This window comes from Rhea pennata, chromosome Z, assembly GCF_028389875.1.
Source record: "Rhea pennata isolate bPtePen1 chromosome Z, bPtePen1.pri, whole genome shotgun sequence".
Taxonomy (NCBI): domain Eukaryota; kingdom Metazoa; phylum Chordata; class Aves; order Rheiformes; family Rheidae; genus Rhea; species Rhea pennata.
This window is the reverse complement of record NC_084702.1, coordinates 70,434,658-70,460,305: the sequence shown is the minus strand read 5'-3', so window position 1 is coordinate 70,460,305 and position 25,648 is coordinate 70,434,658. Positions and strand designations below refer to the sequence as shown.

Genomic DNA, 25,648 nt, shown 5'->3' with positions numbered 1-25,648 from the left:
TTAGGAAATCAGCACACAGTTTTAAGTGAAAATGTTGGGAGATATCCAGTCTGTGGCAATTACAAAATTAAGTGTGGGGTGAGGGGTCTCTAGGCACACTGAAGTATTGTCAGGCACTGTGGATCTGTGCATAGAATGTGATCATTTCCATTCTTTCCCCTTTGCCAGGATGAGACTGGTCCAGGCACTGCAGTCCTAGCTGAATGCTGAAGAATGTTCATTCCTGCAGGAGTCCTAACTAAAGGCACAGGTCCAGCCGTGTGCAGGGGAAAAAAAGGCTGCTATGTATCTGGATATGTTCACCCAATTATGCAGGTTCAGCAGCATCAGAAGATGACAGGGCTATATCATTTTCACCTGCAAGAAAGTAGAGAAACACAACGAAGTGAAGAGCATAAAAGGAGGGCTTCATTCAGCAATCCCTACATGACATGCTTGCAATGATTTATGCAGATCTCACAGAATTTGTCTGCCTTCTACCTCACCTCAGGCACAATAAAAGAGTTCACAGGTACACTAATAACCGAACACAGGAATGAAGCAATTGAGTCAAACACTTCAGGGAGAGGCCTTTGTCAAACACCCAGAGAAAGACAAGACAGGCCGCAACTAATAAGCTGTGGTCCGACATGAATTTCTGGGAGCTGAATGATGCAGGGAACTCGGCAATACCTGTGCAGAGCTGCAAACCCTGAAGTAAATCTGTTTCTTCAGCATTTTCTTCTGATACCTCTTCACTCCCAGCTGCTACCAACCAAACAAATCCATATTCTTCTAGAAGCATACAACAGCATCACTACTGCTTCTCCCTGGCCTTAACAACTGAATAGGACATGGAGTTAGCCCACTGACTGCACACAGGGAGCTATACATCCACTAGATGCTTCAGTTAAATAAGATAGTGGCCTTAGGCTCAAGAAGGCTCTTCCTGGCCCCTCCATATACCTTCTATAATCTAACCAGTGTATTACAGCCTCAGTAACCAGCTGCTGTGACCTTGTTTAAAGTCCTTTCTTAAAAGTCCTCAGACTGCTACCTTATGTTCTCAGCCTTGCCTTCAGCTCACAGTCTGTGAGGCGCTCTGCCCAGCATCCCCTTCTGATGCATGCCTCCTTCTGTTTAACTTTGTTATTGCAGCTGACTATGCAGTGTATAGATTTACTTTCTGATGATCATCATCCTTCCAGCCTCAGAACTCCAAACTGTGATCTCTAACAAACTCGAGCTCCCTCCAGCAGCTCTGTTGCGGTAGTGCAAGCACAATGTTCACCATGGGTGTCAGGAACCCAACCCTATGCTGATTGTTCCCATTTTTCCTGGTCTCCCTATAACACTGATCTCTTTGCAGCCTGGAATAGAAGCTGGCAGCTGCTTTCCATCTGCCCTAGTCTATTTTTAAGTAGCTGATGTCCAAGGTGGCATGTAGGAGGGGAAAGAAGCCCTTTGCTCTTCCATTTCCTGGAGATGCTGAAGTTGCCATCTGGCTTCCTATGCATCTTCTGTGCTTACCGTATCACTTGGGCTGTACGTCCTCAGTGCTGAGGGCTTGACTGCAGCTCAGTACAGGAGCTGTTCAAGTGAACGGAAGAGAACTGCAGTGGGAAGCAGAAACACAGCATTAGAGAAGTACTGGCTAGGTCACTGGCCATGTCACAGCCCCCTGGGATGTGGACTTTTCTTTGTGAATCTCAGATCCTCTCTCAGGGTCTCCCCCAATCTGGCACATTCAGTGAACACATCCTTGATGCCAAGATCACCAAATAAAACTTGTCATCCAGGATAAAGGAAATCAAGCACCACTTCTGAAAGCCAGGTACCTCCTGTCCCTGGACAGGGCATCTTCATGAGTCCTACAGTGGCTGTGGGGGCATGACTGTGGCAGAGGAATGTACTAGGAACATACTGGAAGGCTGAAGCTGCCCCCTGCTCACCTGCTGGATTTCCTGCATTGCCAGGCGTATGGAGGAGTGAAGGCGAGGGAATGCTCGCTGGCTGCCTCCCTCTTGTCCTGGGCTTGACTTTGTCTTGCTCTCGTCCAGGCTCTGCTGCTCTTGGCACTTCTTGGCCCTCCTGAACCACACACGTTTGAGAACTGAGGCTGCTCCTGTCTGCAGAATGGACCTCCCAGCAGGGGTCCCAGAGAGGCAAGCCTGCTCCCTTGGAGAAGTCTCCTCCTCAGCTGCAGATGGAGTCAGTGTGAGGCACTCCAGGTCTTCATAGTCCAAATTCCCACTGCCTTTCTGAGGGTGAGAAGACTGGATTCAGCAGTGGTCAAAAACAAACCCTCTACATACCCCAAAAAACACAGCTAAGAGGAATACCCAGCTGTGATTACTGGCAAGCATAAGACATCGTCCATCCCAAGAAACCCCAGTGCCCAGCTACTAGCCTTCCCTGGTGCATGCAGAAGAGGCCAGGCTGCTTTGCCAATACAGGACTCCCACAACAGGAAACACAAAGCAGATACATTGCCAAAGTGACTGTATCTGCTCAGAGCGCAGTCCGTGCCCCAGCCTCTTTTCCTGTTGCAGATATTCAGCACTCACCTGCCCGCAGGGAACAGTCAGTGTCTCCATAAAGGGCTGGATGCCCACAGTCTGGTGATACCGAACCAGTTCGGTGAGTGAGGCATGAGCCCGGTCTTCACCCAGAATTACATATCGTGCATTGGGCTGCATCTCGATCATGTAGTGTCTGCAGCGGCCTTCACCCCTGGGGAGAGAGACAGACAGAAAGAGCCATGACACAAGGCCACAGCATCTCTCCAGGACCCAGTCGTTGATTTCTGTATTTGTTGTCTCATGAGGCCCAGATGTGATCAAGAGCCACAGTACCAAATATTGCAAAGATGCAAGAGATCCTCCATGCTGGACTATTGTACACTGTACTAACAAGTGCTGAAGGAGCATCAGTTTCCCCAAAGTCAGCAAGAGAGGCACAAAGAACCCAGGCACCTAGATCCAAACCCCAGCAGCTTGTACCACCTCCCAGGCCTGTTGTCTGCATTACCACTCTGTCCTACCTCTTGCCTGATGCTGTATGCTTCCAGCATATTCTGATTACTTCTCCTCAGGCTGTTCTCTAAAATAATGTCCTGTGCTATATCACATCTCCTCAGGCACCAGTGAATGCTTCTTCCAGCCTGGGCTGCTCGCTTCACTCACAAACTGATCTAGTCTTTGATGACAGACAGACTCTGCAGCACCCTGTTTGCTATTCCAAACCATGTTTGAAGCACCCCACCACAGAAGAGGCTAAGCATCAGGCTCAGTGGACTACTCTGTGCAGAAAGTTAACTATTCCAGCCATACTCAGCTCAATTTAGGATTTTCTTCTTCCTTCTCTGCAAGGCTCATTACCTGTACGTCAGGGTGTAGCCTGCTCGGCTCTGGCTGATGCGAACAAGGAAGCAGCCCAAAGGCTTGTCAGTCAGCAAGTTTTCAGCTTCCCTGGAAGCAAGAAAGAGTTTTTCAGAGGACAGTGAGCGATTGTCTCTATGCAGGGATTCCCAACCTTGCAACTATGGTAGTGGTCTCAGTCCACAGAGAGGCCAGTATTTGCCCACTGTGTTCACAGCTAGGGGTTTCCAGGCTCAGGCTTGCCAGTGCAGAGAGGCATAAACATGCTGACATGGTGCAATACTCTCAGCCAAAGCCTTTCCAAGTAGAGCTGCTCCAAATCTGCTCCAGCAGTCTAGTGCAGTAGCAACAGCCACCTTCCAGCACAGAACACAGGACAAAGCATGGCAGAGACGAGAAGCCCGTGCACATGCGCATTTCCTAGCCTCTGGGGCTGCTGGAAGAAGTCAGGAAGCTAAGGATTACTGGTGCTCAGTGCCAGGTAAGCCCAGTGCCTTAGAAAACTGCCAACCTTGGCAACACCGCTCTGGTTCCCTAAACTTCCCTACTGGAAAGGGCTCTTCCCCCTTTTCACCCAACAGAGAGAGCACTGCTTTGTGCTTGCCATGTGCTTCGCTCCAGACTAAAGGGAACTGCACATCACGAGTACAAGCTGTGATTGCTCTTCCTCCTCTATTACATGAGACTAAACTGACTCTACTGCACTGGGACTTAAACCCAGAAGCATGAAGCGCCACTTCAAAAGTACTTAACATCTCAGTGTGTCTTTGGGAAGGATCTACAAGGCAGAGAATCTGCTGTTTCCTTCATTGTGAAGTGCTCATCTCCAGCCTACATTTGAATTAAAACAGTTTCGTCCCACAGGCACTACCTCTTCTCAAGCATTCTTGTATCTGTGGACAAAAGCACTGATACAGGTTGAGACCTTATTAATTACCTGAAAAAAAAAGTAGCTGACAGCCACTACAGGACTCTGTACTAAGCTAACACACTGTAATGTCTCTGAGTAATGCTCACACTGACATGCTAATAAAACCCAGCAACTTGTGATCTAGTAAGACCAAAGGAGACCTGCAGCTTTAACGGAAAAGAAGCTGCAAACTGAAATAAGATGATAAGGATATTTGAATGACAGGCACATTTGGCAGCAATGCCACACACATTGGCATTTCACATAAGGGTGACACTGGCAGTTAGCAGGCATGCAACACCATAAAATAATTCTGTATGCAGGGCAAACTGTAGCTAGAAGCTTTGGCATCTACCTGTTAACCTCACTATCTTGTTGCTATTTGATCACTGGCGTAATCAGCATTTCACTGCTTGTCACACTGCTTGGAAAGAAAAAGTATTTGGCTCAGCCAAGAGAGTAATGTGAGAGGCATACACAGTAGCATAATTTCAGACATTTAAATAAAGGTTTTGCCAAAAAAAAAAAAAAAAAAAAAAAAAAAAGAGAGAGAGAGAGAGAGAGAGAGAGAGAGAAAAGCAGCTTGGGAATTCACAATCTCTTAAAGACCTCCACAGGAAGGCTGGGTTTTGTGGGTGTCTCTCCCTGCCTAGGGAATGTAAATTCCACCTATGCTACACTCTCCTCAGATGGGCAGAGGTATCCACAAAACCTTGCCTCCTCTCATACCTGGGGGCCTTGCAAATCATGCCTCTGGATACTCATGAAAGCCCTTCTTAACAGTCTTTTTAATATTGAATTCTGCATTCCTTTGCTGTAAGCACCGCAACTGAGAAATGTGAGAACAGCCATAATGAGTCAGTCCAAAAGTCCACCTTCATCCCATATCACATCTCTGCGAATGGTCCAGAACAGGATAAACATTTATAGATATTTCCCCTTCAAGCACTTTCCCAGCCTCCTTTCTGTGCATAGGTTTGGTATTTAAGAACCCACAGTGGATTTCTTTTCCATGAGCTTGCACAGCCTTTCCTTGCACCCATGTAAAGTTTCAGCATTCATATCATGTGGCAAGGAAGCTACGAAGCTCCCTCTAATGGTTTGAGGCTCACAGCCTACAAGCAGAAAGTCCCGCATGTCCTCAGTCCACAGGACTCCAGCCACTCTTCCTAAGGTCGCAGCAGCCTCTGCCTGTTTGCCCCAGCCCCAACTCTGGCCTTGTCCATCCCCCGGCACACTCACCTCCGGCTGATCATCCCATGCAGCCAGCTTGGAAAGGCCCCATCATCCTGCATGACTTTCTGGGCCTGCGTCTCTCTGAACCAACGCAGAGTTGCTCCTCTCTTGAGTTTCCTCATTTTCGCCTCTTCTCCAGTCTGCTCCTCTGTCCCCAGAATGGGGCGAGGCCCAGAAGGGTGCAGGAAGTTATCAAAAGGAGTGGACTGAAAATAGGGACAGGGGAAAGTGGGCATGAAAACAAGGTCAGAGGCAAGGCCCCTTGAAGAGATCACTTTAGTAATCCCTTTAGATCCCATTCCTGAGTCCCTGCAGCTAGGACAAGATCACATCAGACTCTGCTTTCAGTTCCTCAAAGGCACTAACCAAGCTTTTTCACTAACCACGTTAGGAAAGGGCTCTCCCACCTCTGATTAGGACAGCGTTCTCCTGCAACCACATGCAAGAGAATATGCATATGCAGAAGGTGGAAGGAGCAGGGAAACCGCACACATGGCTACGTGACCCTGGACAAAGCTCACACCACTACCTCTGTGAGTTTGCTGCGTGGCCGTGGGACTGGTGGCTGTGGTGGCACATCAGATGCAGGACGAGGACAAGGCTGAGGTCGTCTCTTTCGTGGCACAGGTACTGGCAGGGAGACTCTTTCTGCAACAAGAGGAACAGGTAGAAGAAATCTGGGATCCAAGATCTATGGGATCTGTCCTCCATATGCCCAGAATAGGAACAGGTGTGCTGTCACCCATGGAGGACAGGAAATGTTCTGCCTCTACAGCACACACTATAGGAACAGCAGAAAGAGGGACCATCAAGAAAGTAACTCTGGAGCTCAGTCCTTCCCCATCTCTCCTTAGCTAGGCTACAGAGTCTGAGAAGGGAAAAGAGGCAAACAACATAGCCTCAAATCCACTGTCAAATCCACACACTACAAGGAGAAGCTACATAAAATTGCAAAGCAGTGATACAAAACTCTCCCCCACTGAGCAGATGGGAAAGGCACAGCCTGGCATCCCTCCAAACACAGCCAGGTAAATGACCTCCATCACGCTCTTCGTTCCTCACAAAGAAAACCTCACTTTCAAATGGACCACATTAGTGGAGCCCTCAGCCCCACTAAAACAACGCACATGCCACCAGTAACTGAAAGCACTTTGCAGTGATCATCACATAAGTGGCCACACACTAGCATAATGGGAGTGGGAGCAACTCACTTTGGGCTTCTGCTTCCAGCTCCAGCTGGCGGCTTCTCTCTCTTTCTGCCTCCTCCTGTAGCCGTAGTGCCTGAGCTCTCAACTCAGCCACTACCTTCAAGTATCTCTTCCTGCAGCTGAATCCCCTAAAAGCTGTTCAGAAAAAAAAGCTGTGGTTAGAAAAAATCATGCCTTGTCACTCCCTAGTGAAAGTGATATTCCTTTGCCCTGTGTAAAGCCTTCAGCATTTGAACTCTGTTAATGCAGAGCAGTGCAGGCTCTCTGCTGCTAACATACAGTCAAAACCATGTCAGAACTGTTTTCTGCTCTCCACCTGTCTGATCTGCTTGATTACAGATTTTAAAAATCAAATTACAGATCTTAGCTCTCATCTCCTATGCTAATGCACAAGATACCTAAAGAACAAAATATCACACAAGGGTCACTTAGCCATTTATCTCCTTTGGGACACTGCTGAGTAAAAGCAGAGCTCAGCTGTGCAGGAGTCAGGATTTCCTTGATATTAGTTTGTGAGATGACCTTTCCCACAAGCAGCCATCACAGGGTTCACCAACAGCACTAGAGACATTATATTATTCTGCTTATTTCATGAGGTTTTTAAAGCACATGAACTGAAAGCATCACCCTCTCCTTCCCTTAAGGACACTACCCACATTTCTTTCCTACAGATGAGAACAAGGAACAGCATGTGGCAGTCTGATGTTTGTTGTACTGTGTGGTGCACAGCTGGAAGCTTCTCAGATGCTTCAGCAGTGGGCACCCTGCAATAACCCATACAGAAGAGAAGTACAGCAGAGAGAGACCAGGCTACGTAGAAGCCTCCAACTCCTGGTTGCCCTAGTCCTCATGAGGCCTGTGCAGAGAGAAGTACTAGACTGCCAACAGCACCCTGCTCTGTAGAAACAGGCTGCTAAGGCACAGACTACTCAGGAAAAAAAATTTTATATATATATACACACATATATATACACACACATATATATACACATTATATATATACACACATACATATATACATCTATATACATATATATATATATCTCACACCTTTCTGCCTGAAAGTAGGAATGAGATCTGCTTCACTCTCATCTACCTGAGAGAGTCTCCTCAGCTTAACACCACTCACAAGCCAGCCCTCACTCCCTGGTATGAGATCAGGGTCGAGGGGTTCTCCTGCCCCTGTGCTCACCTTTCTGTATGACAACTGCTGCTCTTTCTAGTTGCTCCACACACTTCGCCAGCTGCGCCTGGTGCCAGTATTTAAAGAAAAGTCGTGACTTTCTGTGAGGTTGGGGAGAGAAAGAACCACTGAGAAACACTGTTTGTCCAAAGTTGCATCCCATTATCCTTTGAACAGACCCTTCATACAGCCATAGCATTTCTCCCTGAAGGGAGCCAGATAACAGTTTACATGGATAAAGTTTCTGCAGTTCAGGCCCCACATTCCCTGCAACAGCAATCCACACCTACCCACATATCCAGCCAGTCAGCTCTGTACTTTGCAGTATCTCCAGACAGCTGAAAGAGATTAAAAAAGTGCAAAAGTCATTTTCCACCCAAAGTGAACACTATGCAGCCAGTCGTTTTAGGTGTATAAAGGAGAAGAAACATTCTTCAACACTTAGGTGTTATATTATTTGTCCACTGTCACCTGATCACATTCCGTAACTGGCTCACAATCTGTAGAGCTCCTTGAGGTACAGCTAGGGGAGAATCACACCGGGGAGTGTCAGCAAAGGGGTTCCTAGAGACAGACTCCCTACAGCTTCTTGGAAGGCAATTCTGCAGGGTATGTCCTATTCTCAGAGATGGTTTTCATCATTTAGTTTCTGAACTCTCTGCAGGATCTGTATGGTGATACTCCCTGGAAAGAGCAAGTTTTCCAATTCTGACTTCATTTTTCATATATATATATATATATATATATATATATATATATATATTTATCTCTATCAGCTGGCTGCCTTACATGCTTCATTCTCACAATCAGTCACAATTGACTGTGGCAGGAAAGACAGACTGGAACAGTGAAGGAGAGAAGGAGGTGAAGAGTTGCTGCCTGAGACACTGGAAGGGGAAAAGCTGACAGGATCAGACTGTAGAGCTAGAGAGACATTTACATTTTAAATATTGTGGCTTGGGAGATATTCAGGGCAGCTGCTTAGTCAACCCTGTCTTCAACTCATTCTTCTCAGATCACCAGGGAAGAACCTGGAGAGGCAGCAGGAGGCTGCACTGAGCCCATGTCCCACTGAGTGCAGTAGATGCCGTGAGCTCATCTTAACTCCAGAAACCGATTCCATTTACCAATTCTCCTTCCATAGGATAGAAAGGCTATACATAGAGCATTCCACAAAAGATCTTATTCAACACTGTACTAAATGATTTATAAAACCCTAACTATCTTTGTCTAGGAATTTATGGTTCCCACCACCACAAAAAAAAATTCTCACTTTGTTCCTTTTACTCAGTTTGCTATGCTATCCTGAGAACAAAAGTTTTGAAGAACAAAATGGACTAAAACTGGATTGCACATGATAGAAGCAGGGTTCCTACCTTTCTTTTGTGAGAGACACATCTGGTTTAACTAGAAGAATTCCATATCTGTCAAAAAAAAACAAACAAAAAACAAAAACACAATTCAATAAGGTAAGAGGCCTATCCTTGATGTGCTGATCCATGTCACTCTCACAGCAAACAACAATAAATTAGTGCCTTTCTCACTCAGTCTTCCACAGCAAACAACCCTATGGTCTCAGGCCTCTGAACTTTAAAGATAATTTCACTCTGCCCACATTGAATTACCAGGGTCACTTCCCTGACAATATTTAACATGAAACTTCCTAAACATTTAACAAACCTTTCAGCAAATTCCTCAAAAGAAGGTCTCCAGGAGAAACCATCTCGTCGGATCCGGACAGTCTCCAGCAGTCCATTGTATCGGAGCTGAAGTGGCAGCGTTAAGACAATCAGTGAAACAGACACAGGCCAGAACAGGTCATTAGGCTATCAGTTTGTCCCTCTGCAGACAAACTCCTTCATTCAGTTCCAAACCTCTCTAGTTCAAATCAAAGCTTCTTTTTAAAAATGTTTCCTTCGTTAAAGACTGAATTTACCAAATCCTGCAACTCTTATGTTTAACTACTCTCAATTAAAAGTTAGAACACAAAAAAACAACCAAAATGACTTTCACCTTACAGCCACGAGTATTGCTTTACTTCTGTCTTTTAGAGGATAGCCTTCCACTTCCAAATATGTACACAGAGGTACTCCAAGGCACCAGATCAACTTTCCTACTTAATCCTATCCTTTCTTATATATATTAAATAGTCCACGGAGCTTTCTGAACTCTTCTGAATATTTTCAATATTATTTAAAATGTTTGGATCTCAGACTTGACACAATATCCAAAGACAGTCACACATTATTCAAAGAAATCCATCTTGGCTCCTGTTCATTTGCCTTGGTTGATAGGTGAGAACAGTTTCCTCTGAGAAGCATTGTTTTTCCTGGGGAAGTACTGTCCATGCCTGGATGCAGTCCTCATCCAGGAGCTACAAAGATGAATCCTACTACCTGACAAGTAGATCTCATTGCATTCGTGAAAAAGAAATGTGAGAGAATTGGGAATGCAAAACCTGGACCTAGCAATCTGTGTCACAAAGACAGCCAAGCACCGAGAATCTCTGTATGCATAAAAAGTATGTCCTACTCTTTTCTCTACAAGCGTCATTCATTCAGACCAGCCAGCTCCCAGCCATCACCATGTTCTTGAAGTGGAGTATTCATTTCCCTGATTTAGATCCACTTCCCACCAAGGCTTAGCTGAAGCACCTGTAAAGAAAACTGCTATTTCCTCACCTGCTGCAGCACAACCTGGCTGTCCACCACACCTGGCTCCTTCTGGCTGTTGGGCTTTATACAACGTACAAAGTGTGGGTTGGCAGAATACATCCGCTCCATGAGCACCATCAGAGAATGCTGGTGAGGGCAGAGAAAGATCAACATCCCAGCAAGCCAAACCATTACCAGATCCCTCTGAGCGCATTCCCAGATTCCTACAGATGAAAACTACCTTCCCACCTCAGCAATTCAGGCTCTGGTACCACCAACTGCCCAGGCTCTGAGGACAGCCAGGTCACTCCTATCACGATCAGCTGGGCTTGGCACCCCAAAAAGCCCCAGTCCATATTCTGGATGCTTTACTACGTGTTTGAACCTGGAAGCTCTCAGAAACTCCCCTGCACACATCTCAAGGGGCACTGCAGGCAGCAGCACTTTACCCGGAACTGAGCTCCCACTGACTGCTTTCGTGTGCTGTTGAATTTGTCATCTGCTCCTGGTATGACCTGGAACGAGATCAAACAAAAGGATCACCTATGGAAGGCAGCCTGATTATCCTGCCAGAAAGCAGACAGTTAAAAGGAGAGAGAAGGAATTTCAGGGAAGGGAAGGCAATTTAAACATAGCAATAGAGGCAAGCAGAAAAAAAAACAGTAAAAAAATGAGGAAGAAATTGTTGCAGAGCTGTCTGCTCTCATTTTCAATCGCCTTCTTCAATCACAAATATCAGGAACTGTCCCATCAATTGCCATGCAGACCAGAAGTACAATACCTTGGTTTTAACATGAGGCATCAGTGTTCCTGTCCTGGAGATAGTGGCTGGAAAAACAAAAATAATAATAGATTTTGTACCCTTACTCACAATCAACTATACCTAAGCATTCAAACCTCATCTCACATGCAAATCTCCCCACAGAGTCTAACACACAGAGAGGAAAATACAAGGTAAGAGCTAAAGAAGAGGAGAAAAAAAATCAGCTATATGAAGCAGACAATCCAGGTAATACTATTTTCTGCCACTGAAAAGACAAGGCAATCAGGTTACTGAACAGCCCTTAATGACCTTCAAAAGAAATATCATCAACAGGGAAGGTCTAACAATGCAGGAAAAAAAAAAAGTACAGATAGCAAACAGAAAGCTCACCCACAACAGTCAACACAGGAGACTATATAAAGTAAAATAACTTAAAAATAATTCAGCAACAAGATGAAAAACTCAGGAAAGTTCAGTTTACTGGATGATTTAATGAGAGTCTTGCACACCCTTGATGCAACAGTGTCATCTGCACTGAGAACAGGTTATATCTGCTGTTTATGAACTTGCAAAGACCAGACTAAGTATCTTTAGTAGCAGTGTGGAAGAAGTAACAAAGACAGACATTTGTAAAACATGAGCAGAAGAACTGCAAAATTCAGTGGAGACTGGAAATGAAATTTTTCAGTCACCTATAAATCCCAGATAGCTGCTTGGACTGAACAAGACAAAAGCAAACAAACAAACAAACAAAAGAACACTGTACCAAGAGCACTGTATTCAACTAGTCAAATTCCAAGGAAGCATTCATCTGAGACTGTGAAGGCTTATCAGTTACTGGAAGAAGTGAGTGCAGGGAAGGGGGAGAAATAATGCACCTGACCACAAGAGGTTTTTTTTTTATCCAGAGTTGTCCTGGGAAAATGAAATATGGTCAAGAAAGATTGTGTCTGCATTTGTTGCTTGTGTCTCTACTACACTCTATTTACATTGTGAACTCTTTGGTGCTATGCTTTGTCTAGTTTCATTTCTAGACAAGAATAAAGCATATGGAAGGGCTAGTGAAGATAGTCCTGCACTGCCTCTGGATAAGATAGACTGTCTGATCTGAAGGAAGACCTCTAGGCAATAGCTAATTCTCTGGAACAGGAAACAACCTGCCTTGCTTTCTAGACATGGTCAGACTGTCAGACAGTGGCCAACAGATCTCTTGGAAAGATTCCAAGAGGTTTTGCTGCTGGGAAAATTAACATCCTGCTTCAGCAGAAAGAAAACACTCACGAAAATATGACCTCAGGAAAGAGCAGCCTCTGCTTTAACTAGCATCTGTTAAGAAAGTCAGGCTTGTGATCTCAGAACAACGCTGTGTGGAGGGGTGCTTCAGTTCCACAGGGGAAACAACGTGAAGGTACTCCTGAGGGCTACTTCTGCTGTCATGCTTATGTACCAAGGGGAATGAAATAGTGCAGACAGCTCTGTACATGTCAGAAGCCTCACTCCAGGCAGCAGCCTTCCCAGAACCTCTCTGAGGCTGCCAGCTCTGGAGCACATTCATGGTATAAAAGCCTCATTCCCACACTTAGCTCTTGTCAAGGAGTGCCCTGATTAATGTGGAATGCCCCATCACAATAGAGGGACTTGCCTGTGAAGAGCACACTGAGCAAAGGGGTGACACTGTTTATGAAGAGTCCACGAACATTGGCTGGCAAGGTGTCTCTGTTCTTCTCTAGAAAGCCACCAGCAGTATATTGTACCTAGGGAAAAGTGCAGCAAGTCAGTAAGGCCAGCAGCGCTTACAGGTTGTCCCCAAAAGCCATCTCAAGAACTTGCCAGAATAGTGTAGCGGTTATCACATCTGCTTTACACACTGAAGATCCCTGAAGTCAAGCCCCAGTGGAACCAGCATCAGAAAATCTTTGGGAGGCTAGACTAGATGATTTCCAGAGGACCCTTCCAACATTACTGATTCTGTAAGTGTTAATCTGAATGTATACTGGCCTGCACAAGAACACTGTAAACACATGTACACCCCCTTCAGACACACATCCTGAGCAACAAAACCAAGAGAATGGTGCTGAGGCATTACAACTACAGGACTAGAACAGGCTGCCCAGAGAGGCTGTGGAGTCTCCTTCTCTGGAGATCTTCAAGGCCCCCCTGGATGCAACCCTGTCTAACATGCTCTAGGTGACCCGGCTGAGTGGGAAGGTTGGACTACATGATCTCCAGAGGTCCCTTCCAACCTTACTGATTCTGTGATTCTATGACTGCAGCATTAACACTAAGACATTCACCTTTTCTTGTTCTGCATTCCTTCATGATGATGCTTCATTTACTTTTGGTTTATGATTCATTCTCTTTTCTCCTTTTTCACCCTCTTCCCTTTGAAAAGGCTTCCATTCTGCTTTCTGCCATGCATCTCCTTGTTTCTCTTGCCCCTTCCTTTCTCATTTCCAGCCTGCCACTGTGCTTTCTATGCTAAGTGTTAATCTTCATAATAATGAACATCATAATGAATAATGTAGTCAACAGTTGTGGAATAAGACTACAAAATTATATACTACAATGACCCTACCTTCATCTACTCCAGCTACAAAAATTAATTCTAATCAATTCAATATATTCGGGCCAATGCATTCAGAAGTGGTGGCAGTAAAGTGATATACAATAGCCCTGGAACAAGGTGCTTTCATATTTAAATATGTAAATAAGTGCTCCCATTTTCAAAATGGTGATAGTCTAGCTGATCTCACTCCGTTCCTCAGTGCTTGTAATATGTTTAGCTGTCAGGGGTCCAGAGTATAAAATTTAAGCCACTAGATTTGCCTTTGGGGCTTTACAATGCATGCAGAGCTTTCACTTTTTGAAGGACTATTTTAAGACTACAGCTCCAATACAGTGATGACAGGTATAACATAAATACCTCTAAAACCTTATGCTTCCCAGAGAAGCATTTTCTTCAGGAGTGGTCTCTCCTCCTGTACTTTCTAAAGAGCTCCATTTACCCCAGAAGGCAGTTCCCAGGTAACACATCATTCCCATGGGACCATACACTGCTTAACTTCAAAGCCTTATTTGCCAAGCAACACATTTTTCTCCCCTATATACATTCCAAAGCATACCTCCTGAAAATTGTACTTACATTCCCAGCATAGTGAATGATGCTGAAGCCCAAAACACGGCCCCGGCTTGATTGGAAGTGCACATTCCCCTTAAAGCTGCTGTTCAGTTTATCCACAAATGTTTTATCAGTTGCCTGCAAGAAAACAATTTTCATAATCAAACTATAAAGCTGCAACATAGTCCTGATCAGGGCTCGTGGAAATAAAACAAAGTATTGGAAGTGGCCTTGACCATGCAACTATTTCTGACTGTACTCGATACAATACGCAGGGATGCTGGTATCATTGGACTGTTCTCGATCTGGCTGTCCTGTCCCATCATCCACACACGGGAACATCTCTGCTCATCCTGCTTTTTATAGTCACACTCTAGAGCTCTCTCTGCAGCACAGATATTCATTGCCACATTCCCCACACCATTTCCTCTGTCTCCTATCTCACCCATACCTGAGGGAACGCACTCTGCTCATCCAGAAGAGACAGTAGACCAAGTGGTTTGGCCAAGAACAGATTCTGCAAGGAGAGGAGAGTCATTAGACATAACTAAAGCAGTACTCTCACCTACATCACCCTTTGTAGGACTTCTTCCCAGATACATCTCCTCCCCACGGTGGAATGAGGAAGTCTCCTCTTTCAGCTGGATGGAGCACTTCCTTTCTGTCATTCTTATATCACTCACCAGAATGGGTTCATTATTGCTGAACTTAATAGTTTCCCAAGGCAGCTCTTCCTCCCTGTAGGCAGTCTGCTCCAGCTGGAAAATGTGCTAAGACAGAGAAAGCAGAGCTTGGAGCCTCCAAACTTGGTTAGACAACCCTGAACATCTTCCTCCCCATCCTGAGCAGAGGATGGAGGCATGGCTCTCTTACTCATGGATCAGAGGCCTAAGATGAAATTGCTGTTCTGCATGCCCATCTCTAATCTTGTTGCTCACTGCTGCTGTTACATAAAGCAGGAACATCTCTTAGGTAATCACAACGTTCACGGGTCTCTACTCTACTAGTCTGGTCATTGCTTGACCTACCTGCTACTAATTTTCCTGCCCCAGTGGTTCCTCTGCCATAGCAGATAAGGTTGCAGCTCTCTACTCTGCAGTGTCAAGCACTATTTCTGTCTTTCCAGGCAATGGCTCTTGTTTCCTCCCCTCTCCTTCAGTGCCCAGGTAGATCAATGCTCTGCTTTCCCCCACCACACCACAAGAGTTCACAAACTGTAGACTTACATGATTAAAAAAGTGCTGCAGCTGCTCGTTGGCCAGGTTTATGCAAAGCTGTTCAAAACGATTCACTGCAAAGTTTTCAAATCCAAAAATATCCAAGATTCCTAGCAGAGGGGAGATGAACATGGCATTGAACCTGCAGACCACCCCTACAGGTAGCTAAATACCCCAATACATGACTTCGATCATCTGGCCCTGGGGCCCACACAGCCAAGTTGTCAGCTGCATGTCTCTCAAAGATCCTTTTGGTGAACTAGCTAGGATATCCCCAACATCAAGCCCCAGCTCCTCTGCAAAGCCAGAGTATCCCAAAACTACTGCTTCACAGTTACTTCAGACCAACTGGCTGCTCTGGGCTGGCTCCTGCCCCACAGATTTCATGCTGTTGAATAGTACCTCCAGCATGATCATTTCTCTGAAAATGTAAACCCGAAAGCAATTTTCATGACACCTCATATTGCCCTGTTCCTCCATCATGGTTGCGGGATGCACATTTGAGGGCCGAACAGTATCAAGACAAGCAGAACTCACCTATCTCCCTCAGCTCCACCTCAGGATCCACATTCTCAGCCAGTAACTCATTGATCTTGGAAACAATCCAGCCAAATACTCGGCCATATGCCACCTTTGCAATAGAGTCTCGAGCATCTGCACAGGGTGACAGAGAATGACAGCAACTCACTGAAGGGCTCCAAGGAGAGTAGGGAACACAGCATACAAGGTGGCTCAGCACATCCACCTCTAGCAATAATGTCTAATGGTTTATGAAGTTGTTTTGGAGACAGCAACTGATCAGATGATGTCTGATGATCTTCCCTACTCTCTGCAAGCTCACACAGAACTCTTCCATTCTGAAGTCTTCATAATATTCCTACAAGACCAGATATGGGTACTAGAGCACTTGTAAGATCACATAAAATTGGAATATCCAGAGACTTGTTTCCTCCTCTGCCTGTCTACTGAGTATGAACCCTACCACAACTGAATTCAAGCTAATGTCTCCAAGCAGTATTTGGAAAATTGAATGGTTCCACTGCAAACACTTGAACTTCTTGCTAGCCCACAGCTGCTGCCTGAAGTACTTAAACAAGGAGAATGCAATTGCTGAAAAAATGTGCTGACATTCTAAGAGGGAGACCAAATCAATATGACCCATTATCATCTGACTAGAGATGTTTATTTTATTGTCTAGAGAAGGCAAGAGGAAATGTCTGGGAAACAGAAATAAATAATTCTCAGTCTTCAGTTTTTGTTCTATTTTTTAAGCAATAATCTAGAAAGTTTTGGATTTCATGTTTACTTTAAAAAAAGTCTTTTATTTTAACTCAGTCTTTTGGTGAAGATTATCTTGGGTTAACTTCTTTTCTTACTAAAAGAGGAAAGAACACTTCACACTTACTATTTCAATTTACTTCCCATGACTCTCATCCCTTCCCTGACACTGATGATCTTAGCTATTTCTCCAGTTACTACCTAGAATTCTGTACCTTGCCAGCACTCTGCAGCAGCAGCCTTCCCCTCTTTTGCACAAATATCTACAGTTATCTTCAAGACTGGATTTGAGGGAGAAAGCAAGGATAATTTCCTGTTTTCTCAGTTAAGCTCTACAATCTAGAGATCAAACAAAAGCAGTGTTCATGGTCCTATGTGTCAACGAGTCCAAAAGGACAAGCACAGATATATTTGCCTTTATTCTAGAGAAAGAAGGAAGTTGCACAGATCGAGATCTTTGTTACCTAGAAACTGCACATGAGTTGGGACACCCTTTCATCAAATACAAGTCAGTCTTTCTGCTCAGTACTTCTGTAATTCATGTTTCTTACCCTCTGCCTGTTGTTTGGTGTGAAAACGCTGAATCTGCTCTCCCCGAGTCACTGACATTGTGCAAATGAGACATTTCAACAGCTCATCTTCTTGCACTCCAAACTGACCCTGGGAGAGAGGAAATAGATAGGGATAGCTAATACTGAACCCTTACGTAGGGACTGCATCTCCTTGGGTATGTGTGACACCCAGTGTAATGGAGCCATGATTCAGATTGCAGCCTTTGATAATATCATTTTGATAAAGTGATAATATAAATATCACTTTAACATCTGGCAGCACTGGAGTCAGATTATGCTCTGAGATTTTCATTATCCTGTGCAGTGCTCAAACTCACTCTTACTCTTAGAAATACTTTGCATTTTTAATTTCCCAGTGCTGACACTTTTCATCCTCTGTGGGAACTACACACCAGTCCCCGTTGAATGGTTTAATGACTTATTATTGTATAGCACCAAGATGAGGTGTCTTTGCAGATGCTAAGGGGAGCTTCAGCAGACTTTAGAGTCACACAAACCCACAGGAGACAGGAAACAAGGGGGACTCATATGCAGCTGAAATCCTGATTAATTGCTTTAACAGGAATTCCCTTCCTGTTGGCAATAAGTGAAGAGAAAGGCAAAAAGTTGACTACTGAACAGGTGGTTGTTTCATGTACGGTATAAGAGGAAAACAGGCAAAGAGATGGGAGTGAAACATCATCAACAACAACAAAAAAAAACCAAACAAGGATGCCATGGTTTCAAACAGGTCAAAATAAAAAGACACAGAGAAGGCAAAAGTATTTCTATGTTGTTAACAAAGCAGATAATATATCCATCCCATATAATAAAAATGGGATAGTCCAGGGAAATATGCACTTCTTAATCTGACGTTAATTTGAGGCAGAATAGAAAAACGTTTAATTCAGGATTAACAAAAATTGATAGCAGTTAAGATGGTATCTTTGGACAAGATTACAAAACTAGTGCACAGATATTGTACACTTGAATTTCTCCAAGGCATCACATTTAGTCCCACATGACTTTTGATTTTAAAAAGTTTGAATTATATGAAGTTTTGCCATATCAAGATGATATTTCTGAAGAAAAGAAACAAAGTACCTCAGAATCACTGTACAGCTTATGTACTGCAAGACTCAGTTCAGTGGTACAACTAATATTGTCCCTAGGTACAGACAAAATAGATGTTGAGAATTGTCTTTTTGGGTATCGTCAGCAGTGGACACAGTAGTAGTCATGGGCTGATACTGTGCATTTCTGGAAAAATCTCCTTGTTCTTCAGGGGTCTTTAAGAGGCAGAAACCTCCCCTGCAACCACTGGCAGGAGCAGCCTCCCAAATCCCTACAGGAAAACTCCAGGACCTTATACAAGAATTTAAGAGCATAAATATTTTCTACGGATGATGCAGTCACACTGCTAGTAGAGACCAGTATCACATCCAGAATGTTTCTGTCAGCTCTTGCGACTCACCGCTGCAGCCTTCAGCCATCCTTGGGAAGCTTCACTCACTTTTACAGACCCGTTGTTCTCCTGAGGCTCAAAGGTCACATTGCCCAGAGACAAGACACCAGCCAAGATTGCCTGCATGTCCACCTGTTCCTAAAACACACAGCAGGGGTGACTGGCAAGCTATCATCACCTAGCATATAGCATATAACATCCACAGTGCAGGTACAATGCCCCAAAGAGCTTCCTTGTTTCTTGGATCACAGAAGATGGAGAGGTGAGGGAAAGGTACAGGCAGCATGCAGGAGGAGGCTCTACATGAAGACTGCAAGATTCAGGTGGTTTGAAAGCAGCGTGGGAAGTTCAGTAGGTAGAAAAATGTGAAATAACAGCAGCCAGGAAGAAACTCTACAAACACGAGATGCACAAATAGAAGTGAGGGGTCCTTGGAATTCACCTGTTCTTGGAAGCCCACCATGTCAAGGGCATTGCGCACCTCTTGATATTTGTGTTTCCAATGCTGAGCTACATCTTCTGTACCAAATTGTCCACTTATGTACCTGAGAAAGTGTATATCCCATACAAAATCATCATATAATCAGCATAGCCAGCAGTCCTACTCCAAAGTAACAAAGTGTATCAGCAGCAGTGGAGACATGAAAGGGAAAAACTTTTCCAAGGTCATGCAAATGAGAAACAAAGAAGAGATTCTAGACCTGCCAGCTTCCAGGTTGATCTATAAGATCTCATCATGTGTCCTCTTTCAGATCCTGCTCCCGCTTCCATTCATTTGTTCACCCCTTCCTGGCTTTACCCATCAGGGCCACAGGCTTCACTATGCTGATTCTCCCTCCGCCCCACAACACCCCACTAAACTGAGATCTGCCTTTGAAGAAGTACCTGTAGAGTGAGGGATCCAATAGCCCATACATCTCCTTTTCCTCTGAAGAGAGTCCAGCAAACATGTAGTAGAAGATATGGAAATTCCTCTCTCCAGTATCTTGTTGTACCACCCGTGACTTCTCTAACAGATACTCGCTCAGCTTTGCACCCTTCACTGCACTCAAGAAGGTGACAAGATAAACTTTACATCTGGAAATATAAAGCTGACTGAGCTGTTCCCCGTCAATATCTGGTTATAGGAGCCTGAAGTTATAGTACTTCGGTGTCTAAAATAGGTGTCTTGTGAACAACACCCTTAAGATTGCCCAGCTCCCTGGAAGTGGTCTTCTTCATGCTTCCCATCATCTTAAGACGTCTGCTTACCTCCATTAGAAATGATCAGGGCTGTAGGCATGATGGAGTGCAACTGACACCTCCTCTCCACCATGATCCCAATACCCTTCCCATACCCCACATTGTTCTTATCCTAAAGCCCTAGTTGCTGTAGGATTTTTCTTAATTGCACACCCTTCCCACAGAGTATGAAGTTTCCAAATTTTACCCACCACAGGTCCTGGCTACTGAGTTCACTCCTTCCAATGCCTACCCACTCCCCAAACTAATCATTTCAAATGTTGCCCTTGACTTTACCTGTATTCTTCTGGAAACGCAGCTGTATGTATTTTCCAAAGCGGCTACTGTTGTCATTCATCACAGTCTGGGCATTGCCAAAAGCTTCAAGCAATGGGTTTACCTAAAACAGGCATACAAATAGCACAAGCACTCTTGAAATTAAATGATCTAATCTAACTTATTAGGAAAAGTTTAACTTGAGCACTTTATGTTTAGCATTTTTCTCAGTTACTGATGGAATAGGAAGCACTTCATCAGCACTCAAGAGCATCTATTTTATCATATTTTGGATAAAAGAATTGAAAGAGACAAATATATTCAAATATGTGCATAATATATTCATATGGGAGCAAAGAATCTGCTGGCTGGAGGAAAAGGGACTTGGGGTACATGCTGGATAACCTGCTGAACATAGTTTTACAGCACCACACTAATCCCAAATGGGCTAACTCAGTCCTTCAAATATTATCTACTGAAAACAAGACGACTGTTTTATTTCTTGACTGTCACCTCTAAGTTTTCCACAAGCAGTTCACCTGAACTGAGGTGAACTTTGTTGGAAAAGGAGGAATAGCGCATTGGCTACAAGCATGGCCAGTCACATCTGCCAGGGTTCACTAGGCCAAGCACAACAATGAGCAAACACGGCTACTCTGCTTCCAGAATCTTCTCAGATCAGAAAACAGCTTGCTAGTGTGGTCCGAGCCACCCCTAAGCAGAACCAACACATGTATCAACACGGTGTTCCGGCAACTCAGAACACAACACAGGCATACATCTCAGATCCACCACGGACGACACTACACTGAAACAACAAGCTGTCCCAGAGCCCAAAGCACAGCACAGAAACATCTCAATAGCTCCACGGGAAACCTGAAAACACAGACTTTATCATGAAGTAGTCCAAGGGCTCATCCTGCTTAATTTATCACATGGAAATCATACTGGAACTTGCTCAAAAACTCCTTGTCAGCAATTCCAATGGAAATACTTTAGATCAAAGAGACAAGATTTTATCAAAATCAGATAGTAAATGTATATTGAAATAGCAAAGATGACGCTAGCCAGGAATAGCAGGTATGCTTCTGACAGTATTTTACTAGTCAAAGAAAGTTTACGAAAGGCTGCGTAATGATACTCCATCCCTGTGTATCATTTGATCAAGACTTTGTTTCTCTAACAAAAAAGTCCTTGTTCTACATCAAACAGGAAGTGATTTCAAAAAAGCCCCTAATCCCTTTCCACAGACATCATGCTAAACGATTGCAATGATTATATCATTTAAGAACCAGCCCACTACATTCCAAGCAAACTGATCCTTCCACCCTTTCTAATCTGTGGTCAGCTATTTCACTGTCCTTACCCACGATTTCCTTATAATGTGGCTAAAGTTTTGTTCCCCCGCTTCTAGTGTGCTAATGCATCACGAGGATCCTTGAGCCAAATACAAGCTGTCTTGCAGCAGTGTTACTTTTCCATCTACAAGCATCAACCTGTAACGACCTACCTGTAAGATCTGCTGCTCCAGCTGTGAGTTGCCTTTACATAGGTTCATTATGTGCTGCAACAGTAGCTTTGTACTTTCTGTTTTCCCCGCACCACTCTCTCCACTGCCAAAAAAAAAAAAAAAAAGAAAAAAAAAGAAAAAGGCAAAGTTAAGTTCCACTAGCTATAAAGTGTAATTATCCTGTTCTTTATGTCTTATGCCTGTCCCATAACTTGAAAGCACTCTCCTGTATCCAAGTGTGTCACACCTTTCTCTGTTACATTGCATATGTGAGTACTAACTTGCACCATAGCTTTATACAATGAGCTCCACAAGGTACTAATCCATTCTCAGAGGAATTTTCCCCAATCCATTGGGGAGTAGGGATACACTCCACACCGTCACTTCTGGATGAGGTGCACCAGACAGTCCATTTGCTCTGCTTCTTAAGAAAAAATATATCTAACTCCTGGAGAACAACACCCTTTGAAAGCATTCTGGTTCACAGATTCCTTCACATATGCTTGGGCTGACAGCCTCCCCTTTCTACAAAGGGATTTGCCCCATTCTTCTTACTTCCACAACTGAGTACTAATCTCATGACACTGCAGCAGTCTCAAACCACAGGCCCTTCACATATCCACGTGCTTCAGCTGTTTCTGAACACTGGAATACAGCCATAAAGCTGCTCTCAGGCTAACAGCTGAGGTACTGCATGTCATTCTGGCGTCACATACGTCCAGCACCTCCACCTCTAAGTCAAACAAGTAGCACGTGGAAAGCAGTTTCCTGGGACTTTCATAAAAAGTCTCCTGGGAGGACTGGGGATGTACAGCCTGTTAAAGCAGTATGCCCCTGGGCATCATTCCGGCAAAGACCTTTAGCATAAACATAGGGGAAAAAATGCAGGAAATGCTGGAGGTATACACAAGGGCAGGCCTCAATTTACACACCTAACCTTTGAGCTTCCGGTATGGCTTTACTCCTCTGTACCTCCCAGTAGCCTGGTGGAACAATGTAAATTCCACTAGAGTTTCCAGACAGAAAGCTCTTGGCACTGAGGCAGCGTGGGTTGCTGTCCTGGGCTCTTCTCCCCAAAGAAGAGACCAGACAGTAACTAGAAGAGCAGCAATTTTCAGAGGGAGAGCATCATGTTATAATGACTATACTGGACTTTGGTAACTGTTCTGGTTGGAAAGAGAAAAAGGTAGGGAACAGCGTCTCAGCGTGATGCACAGCTGGGAGCCAGGGTCCCAGTTTACTCCTGTCACTGGGCCACAGTAAGACACTGGTTCCTGGGAGGATGCCAGGACTCATTGCCAGACTCCTTCACAGAAGCCAGTTTTACTCCATAACATTTCTCAAGCTCACACCAGCTGCAGCCCTGGGCATAGCACAGCTGCAAAGCATTTGAGGCATTCAGCCCCCGTGACAGATACCTGATTCCAAGCACATAGCAGACTGCCATCATCTGAATACGCACAACCAAAACAGGAGCTTTTGCCAGCTGAGAACAGTATGTAAGACGATCTGTTTTCAGTGACTTCCTTCCTCAGCAAGGCCTCTATCAATGAACACCCTCATGCTCGAGCCCACCCTCATATCCTCCAACAAGAGAAACAGCATCACCAGGTCCTGCAAGCATGCTCTGCAACTGCAAGTGTGTAAATGCACCAGGCTGTGAGCCATCTCCAGGAGCCTCACGTGCCCTACCACAGCATACTGAGGCTGTGACTAAAGCCAGGCTGGAAAGCAATAGGAGCCAGTGGAATTTGCAGCAGAAGCTGACCTAATCGTAATAAGCCTTTCTCACTTTGGAGGCAGCTGCTGTGTCCAACATCAGCCGTAGGCTCTGAAACATGCCATCCGGACCTCACAAAGTTGGAGTGACTAAATGGAGAACAGAAAGGCCATGTTTAAATCCCAGAGGAAAGCATATAGGTTTGTGCTAGGCATCTTTCACCTAGACACTTTTCAAGCACAGGAACAGTGGAATCTAAAAGAACCCCAAGCTGCTCTGATGAACCGTGATCTAACAGGAGGGACGCCCTCCCCTCTCATACTTCCAACAACCTAAACTTTGCCCGTATCAGCTAATCTAATTAGAGAGCACTTTACTGCTTGCATATAGCAAACCCACAAACTTCCTGTTATAGGAGCAAACAAACCTGCTCATAAGAATGCAGAATGCACAGCAGTAACTCAGATTCTTATCTCTGACACCACGAATTGCTGCCAAAAGATCAATCAGAATACTGATTTTTCAGAGAGTGCTTGCAGATGGCTTTCCACCTCTTATAACAATTTCTATGACTCTTCTCCATTCCTAGGAAGATCTTCCACGTGCTGACTCCACGGCCACAATTTCACATGTGTTTAGTGAGAACACTTCATGTAAAGCACAGACATTGATGACTTGCACACTAGAGAAATGAGAGAGGCTGGACCCTTAAGCTCTGCTCCCAGTCCCACAGTGATGCTCAGCAGTGATTAAACAAGTCATTTCCCTACCACATAAAATGAAAATACCGATAACATGATCAGAATTCTAATCTAAAGAGGAAATAGTAAATTAAATGGCTGAAAATTGACATTTGAACTGAGATGACATTTAAATGAGATGTAAGTCTAACCCCAAGAAGGCAATTAGCTGGCGTTTGGAGGCTTTCCCTTCTGGATGATGCTGTCTGTGGCCCTGTGTGGTTCCCACACAACAACAGCGACATCACGGAGCAAATTCAACGACAAGCAACTCAGTTTCCCTTCTGCTACTGAGAATTTCCCAGAATAAGATTTTCCCTGATCAGATTCCCAAAGGGCTTATAGTAAAGAAGCTGCACACGGAAGTTGGTTGTATACAGAAGCTCGCCCCCGGGGGAACAGCTCCTTTCTGCTCCCTGTCACACCTCACCCACGACTGCCCCTCGCAGCGGGGCTCCTTCCCCACAGAGGGGTACCACAGGGCTCTCCCCAGGGCAGGCCGACCCTCGGGGCGCTCTGCCCCCCCGGCCCCCTCCTTTAACCCAACGCCGCCGGGCCTTTATTTATTTATTTTTGTCTCTACAAAAGCCACGTGCGTCTGTTTCCTGGACTCTCCAAAATCTTCCAAGGCGAGATCTGGGGGGTCGGGGCAGCGCTCTGAAGGGGAGCGGCGGCCCCGCCGGCCCCGCCATCCCCGCGCCCCCCGCCGGCCCCCGCCGCCCCCGCGCCCCGCTCACCTGATGACGATGCACTGGCTGCGGGGCCCGGCGGCCCGGCGGCCCAGCATGGCGCCGTAGGCCCGGGCGGCCACGGCGAAGATGTGCGGCGGCAGCGCGCCCTTCTCGTGGCGCCGGTACTGCTCGGAGACCTGCGGCGACACGGCGGGGGGGGAGGGGGGGGGATGGCGACGCGGGGCAGCGAGGCGGAGGAGCCCGCGGGGCCGCCCCGGCCCCGCTGCCGCGGCGCCTCCCGCGCAGCAGGACGCGGCGCCCCGGCCGCTCCGCTCCGCGCCGCGCCGCGCCGCTCCGCGCGAAGCCGCGGCGGCCCCGCGGCACTGACCTCCCTGCCGTAGAGCGGCAGCCGCTGGAAGGGGTTCATGGCGATGAGGATGTCCCCGACGTCGGTCTGGCGGCGCACGGAGAGACACAGGCCGTGAGCGGCGCGGCGCCCCGCGCCCCCCGCCCCGCCCCGCCGCCTGCACTCACGTAGACCTGCTGCCGCAGGAAACGCTCCCGCAGG

The 25,648-nt window shown here is 45.6% G+C and overlaps 1 protein-coding gene across 4 annotated transcripts; it reads right to left on the bottom strand.

Moving 5' to 3' along the window:
• LOC134153432 (unconventional myosin-VIIa-like) lies at nucleotides 1–25,517 on the bottom strand. 4 transcript variants are annotated; one of them, XM_062599612.1, is made up of 29 exons: nucleotides 25,469–25,517; nucleotides 25,147–25,277; nucleotides 21,950–22,052; nucleotides 20,461–20,563; nucleotides 19,828–19,984; nucleotides 19,385–19,487; nucleotides 18,952–19,080; nucleotides 17,478–17,586; nucleotides 16,186–16,302; nucleotides 15,658–15,758; nucleotides 15,115–15,201; nucleotides 14,883–14,948; nucleotides 14,456–14,569; nucleotides 12,956–13,067; nucleotides 11,332–11,378; nucleotides 11,000–11,065; nucleotides 10,578–10,697; nucleotides 9,577–9,662; nucleotides 9,273–9,320; nucleotides 8,187–8,234; nucleotides 7,906–7,997; nucleotides 6,717–6,848; nucleotides 6,035–6,153; nucleotides 5,512–5,711; nucleotides 3,360–3,449; nucleotides 2,547–2,712; nucleotides 1,932–2,240; nucleotides 1,510–1,592; nucleotides 1–357 (listed from the first exon to the last, which is right to left on the bottom strand). In XM_062599612.1, the coding sequence occupies exons 1-28, from the start codon at nucleotides 25,505–25,507 to the stop codon at nucleotides 1,533–1,535; spliced, it is 3,054 nt and encodes a 1,017-aa protein (XP_062455596.1). In that variant the 5' UTR covers nucleotides 25,508–25,517; the 3' UTR covers nucleotides 1–357; nucleotides 1,510–1,532. The 4 variants fall into 4 exon arrangements, with proteins under 4 accessions (XP_062455596.1, XP_062455597.1, XP_062455598.1 ...); XM_062599613.1 differs by having other exon boundaries at nucleotides 19,424–19,487; XM_062599614.1 differs by lacking the exons at nucleotides 1–357; nucleotides 1,510–1,592; nucleotides 1,932–2,240; nucleotides 2,547–2,712 and adding an exon at nucleotides 4,625–4,693 and having other exon boundaries at nucleotides 3,372–3,449.
• Nucleotides 25,518–25,648: the final 131 nt, after the last annotated feature.

Bases quoted from the DNA above. Each gene is read 5' to 3' on its own strand.
- LOC134153432 (XM_062599612.1), bottom strand. From the start codon at position 25,507: ATGAACCCCTTCCAGCGGCTGCCGCTCTACGGCAGGGAG. The intron at 6,154-6,716 runs GTGAGTTGCTCC...CTCTTGTTGCAG, and splicing joins GCTGGAAGCAGAAGCCCAAA to AAAGAGTCTCCCTGCCAGTA. The intron at 3,450-5,511 runs GTGAGTGTGCCG...TCTTGCTTCCAG, and splicing joins CATGGGATGATCAGCCGGAG to GGAAGCTGAAAACTTGCTGA.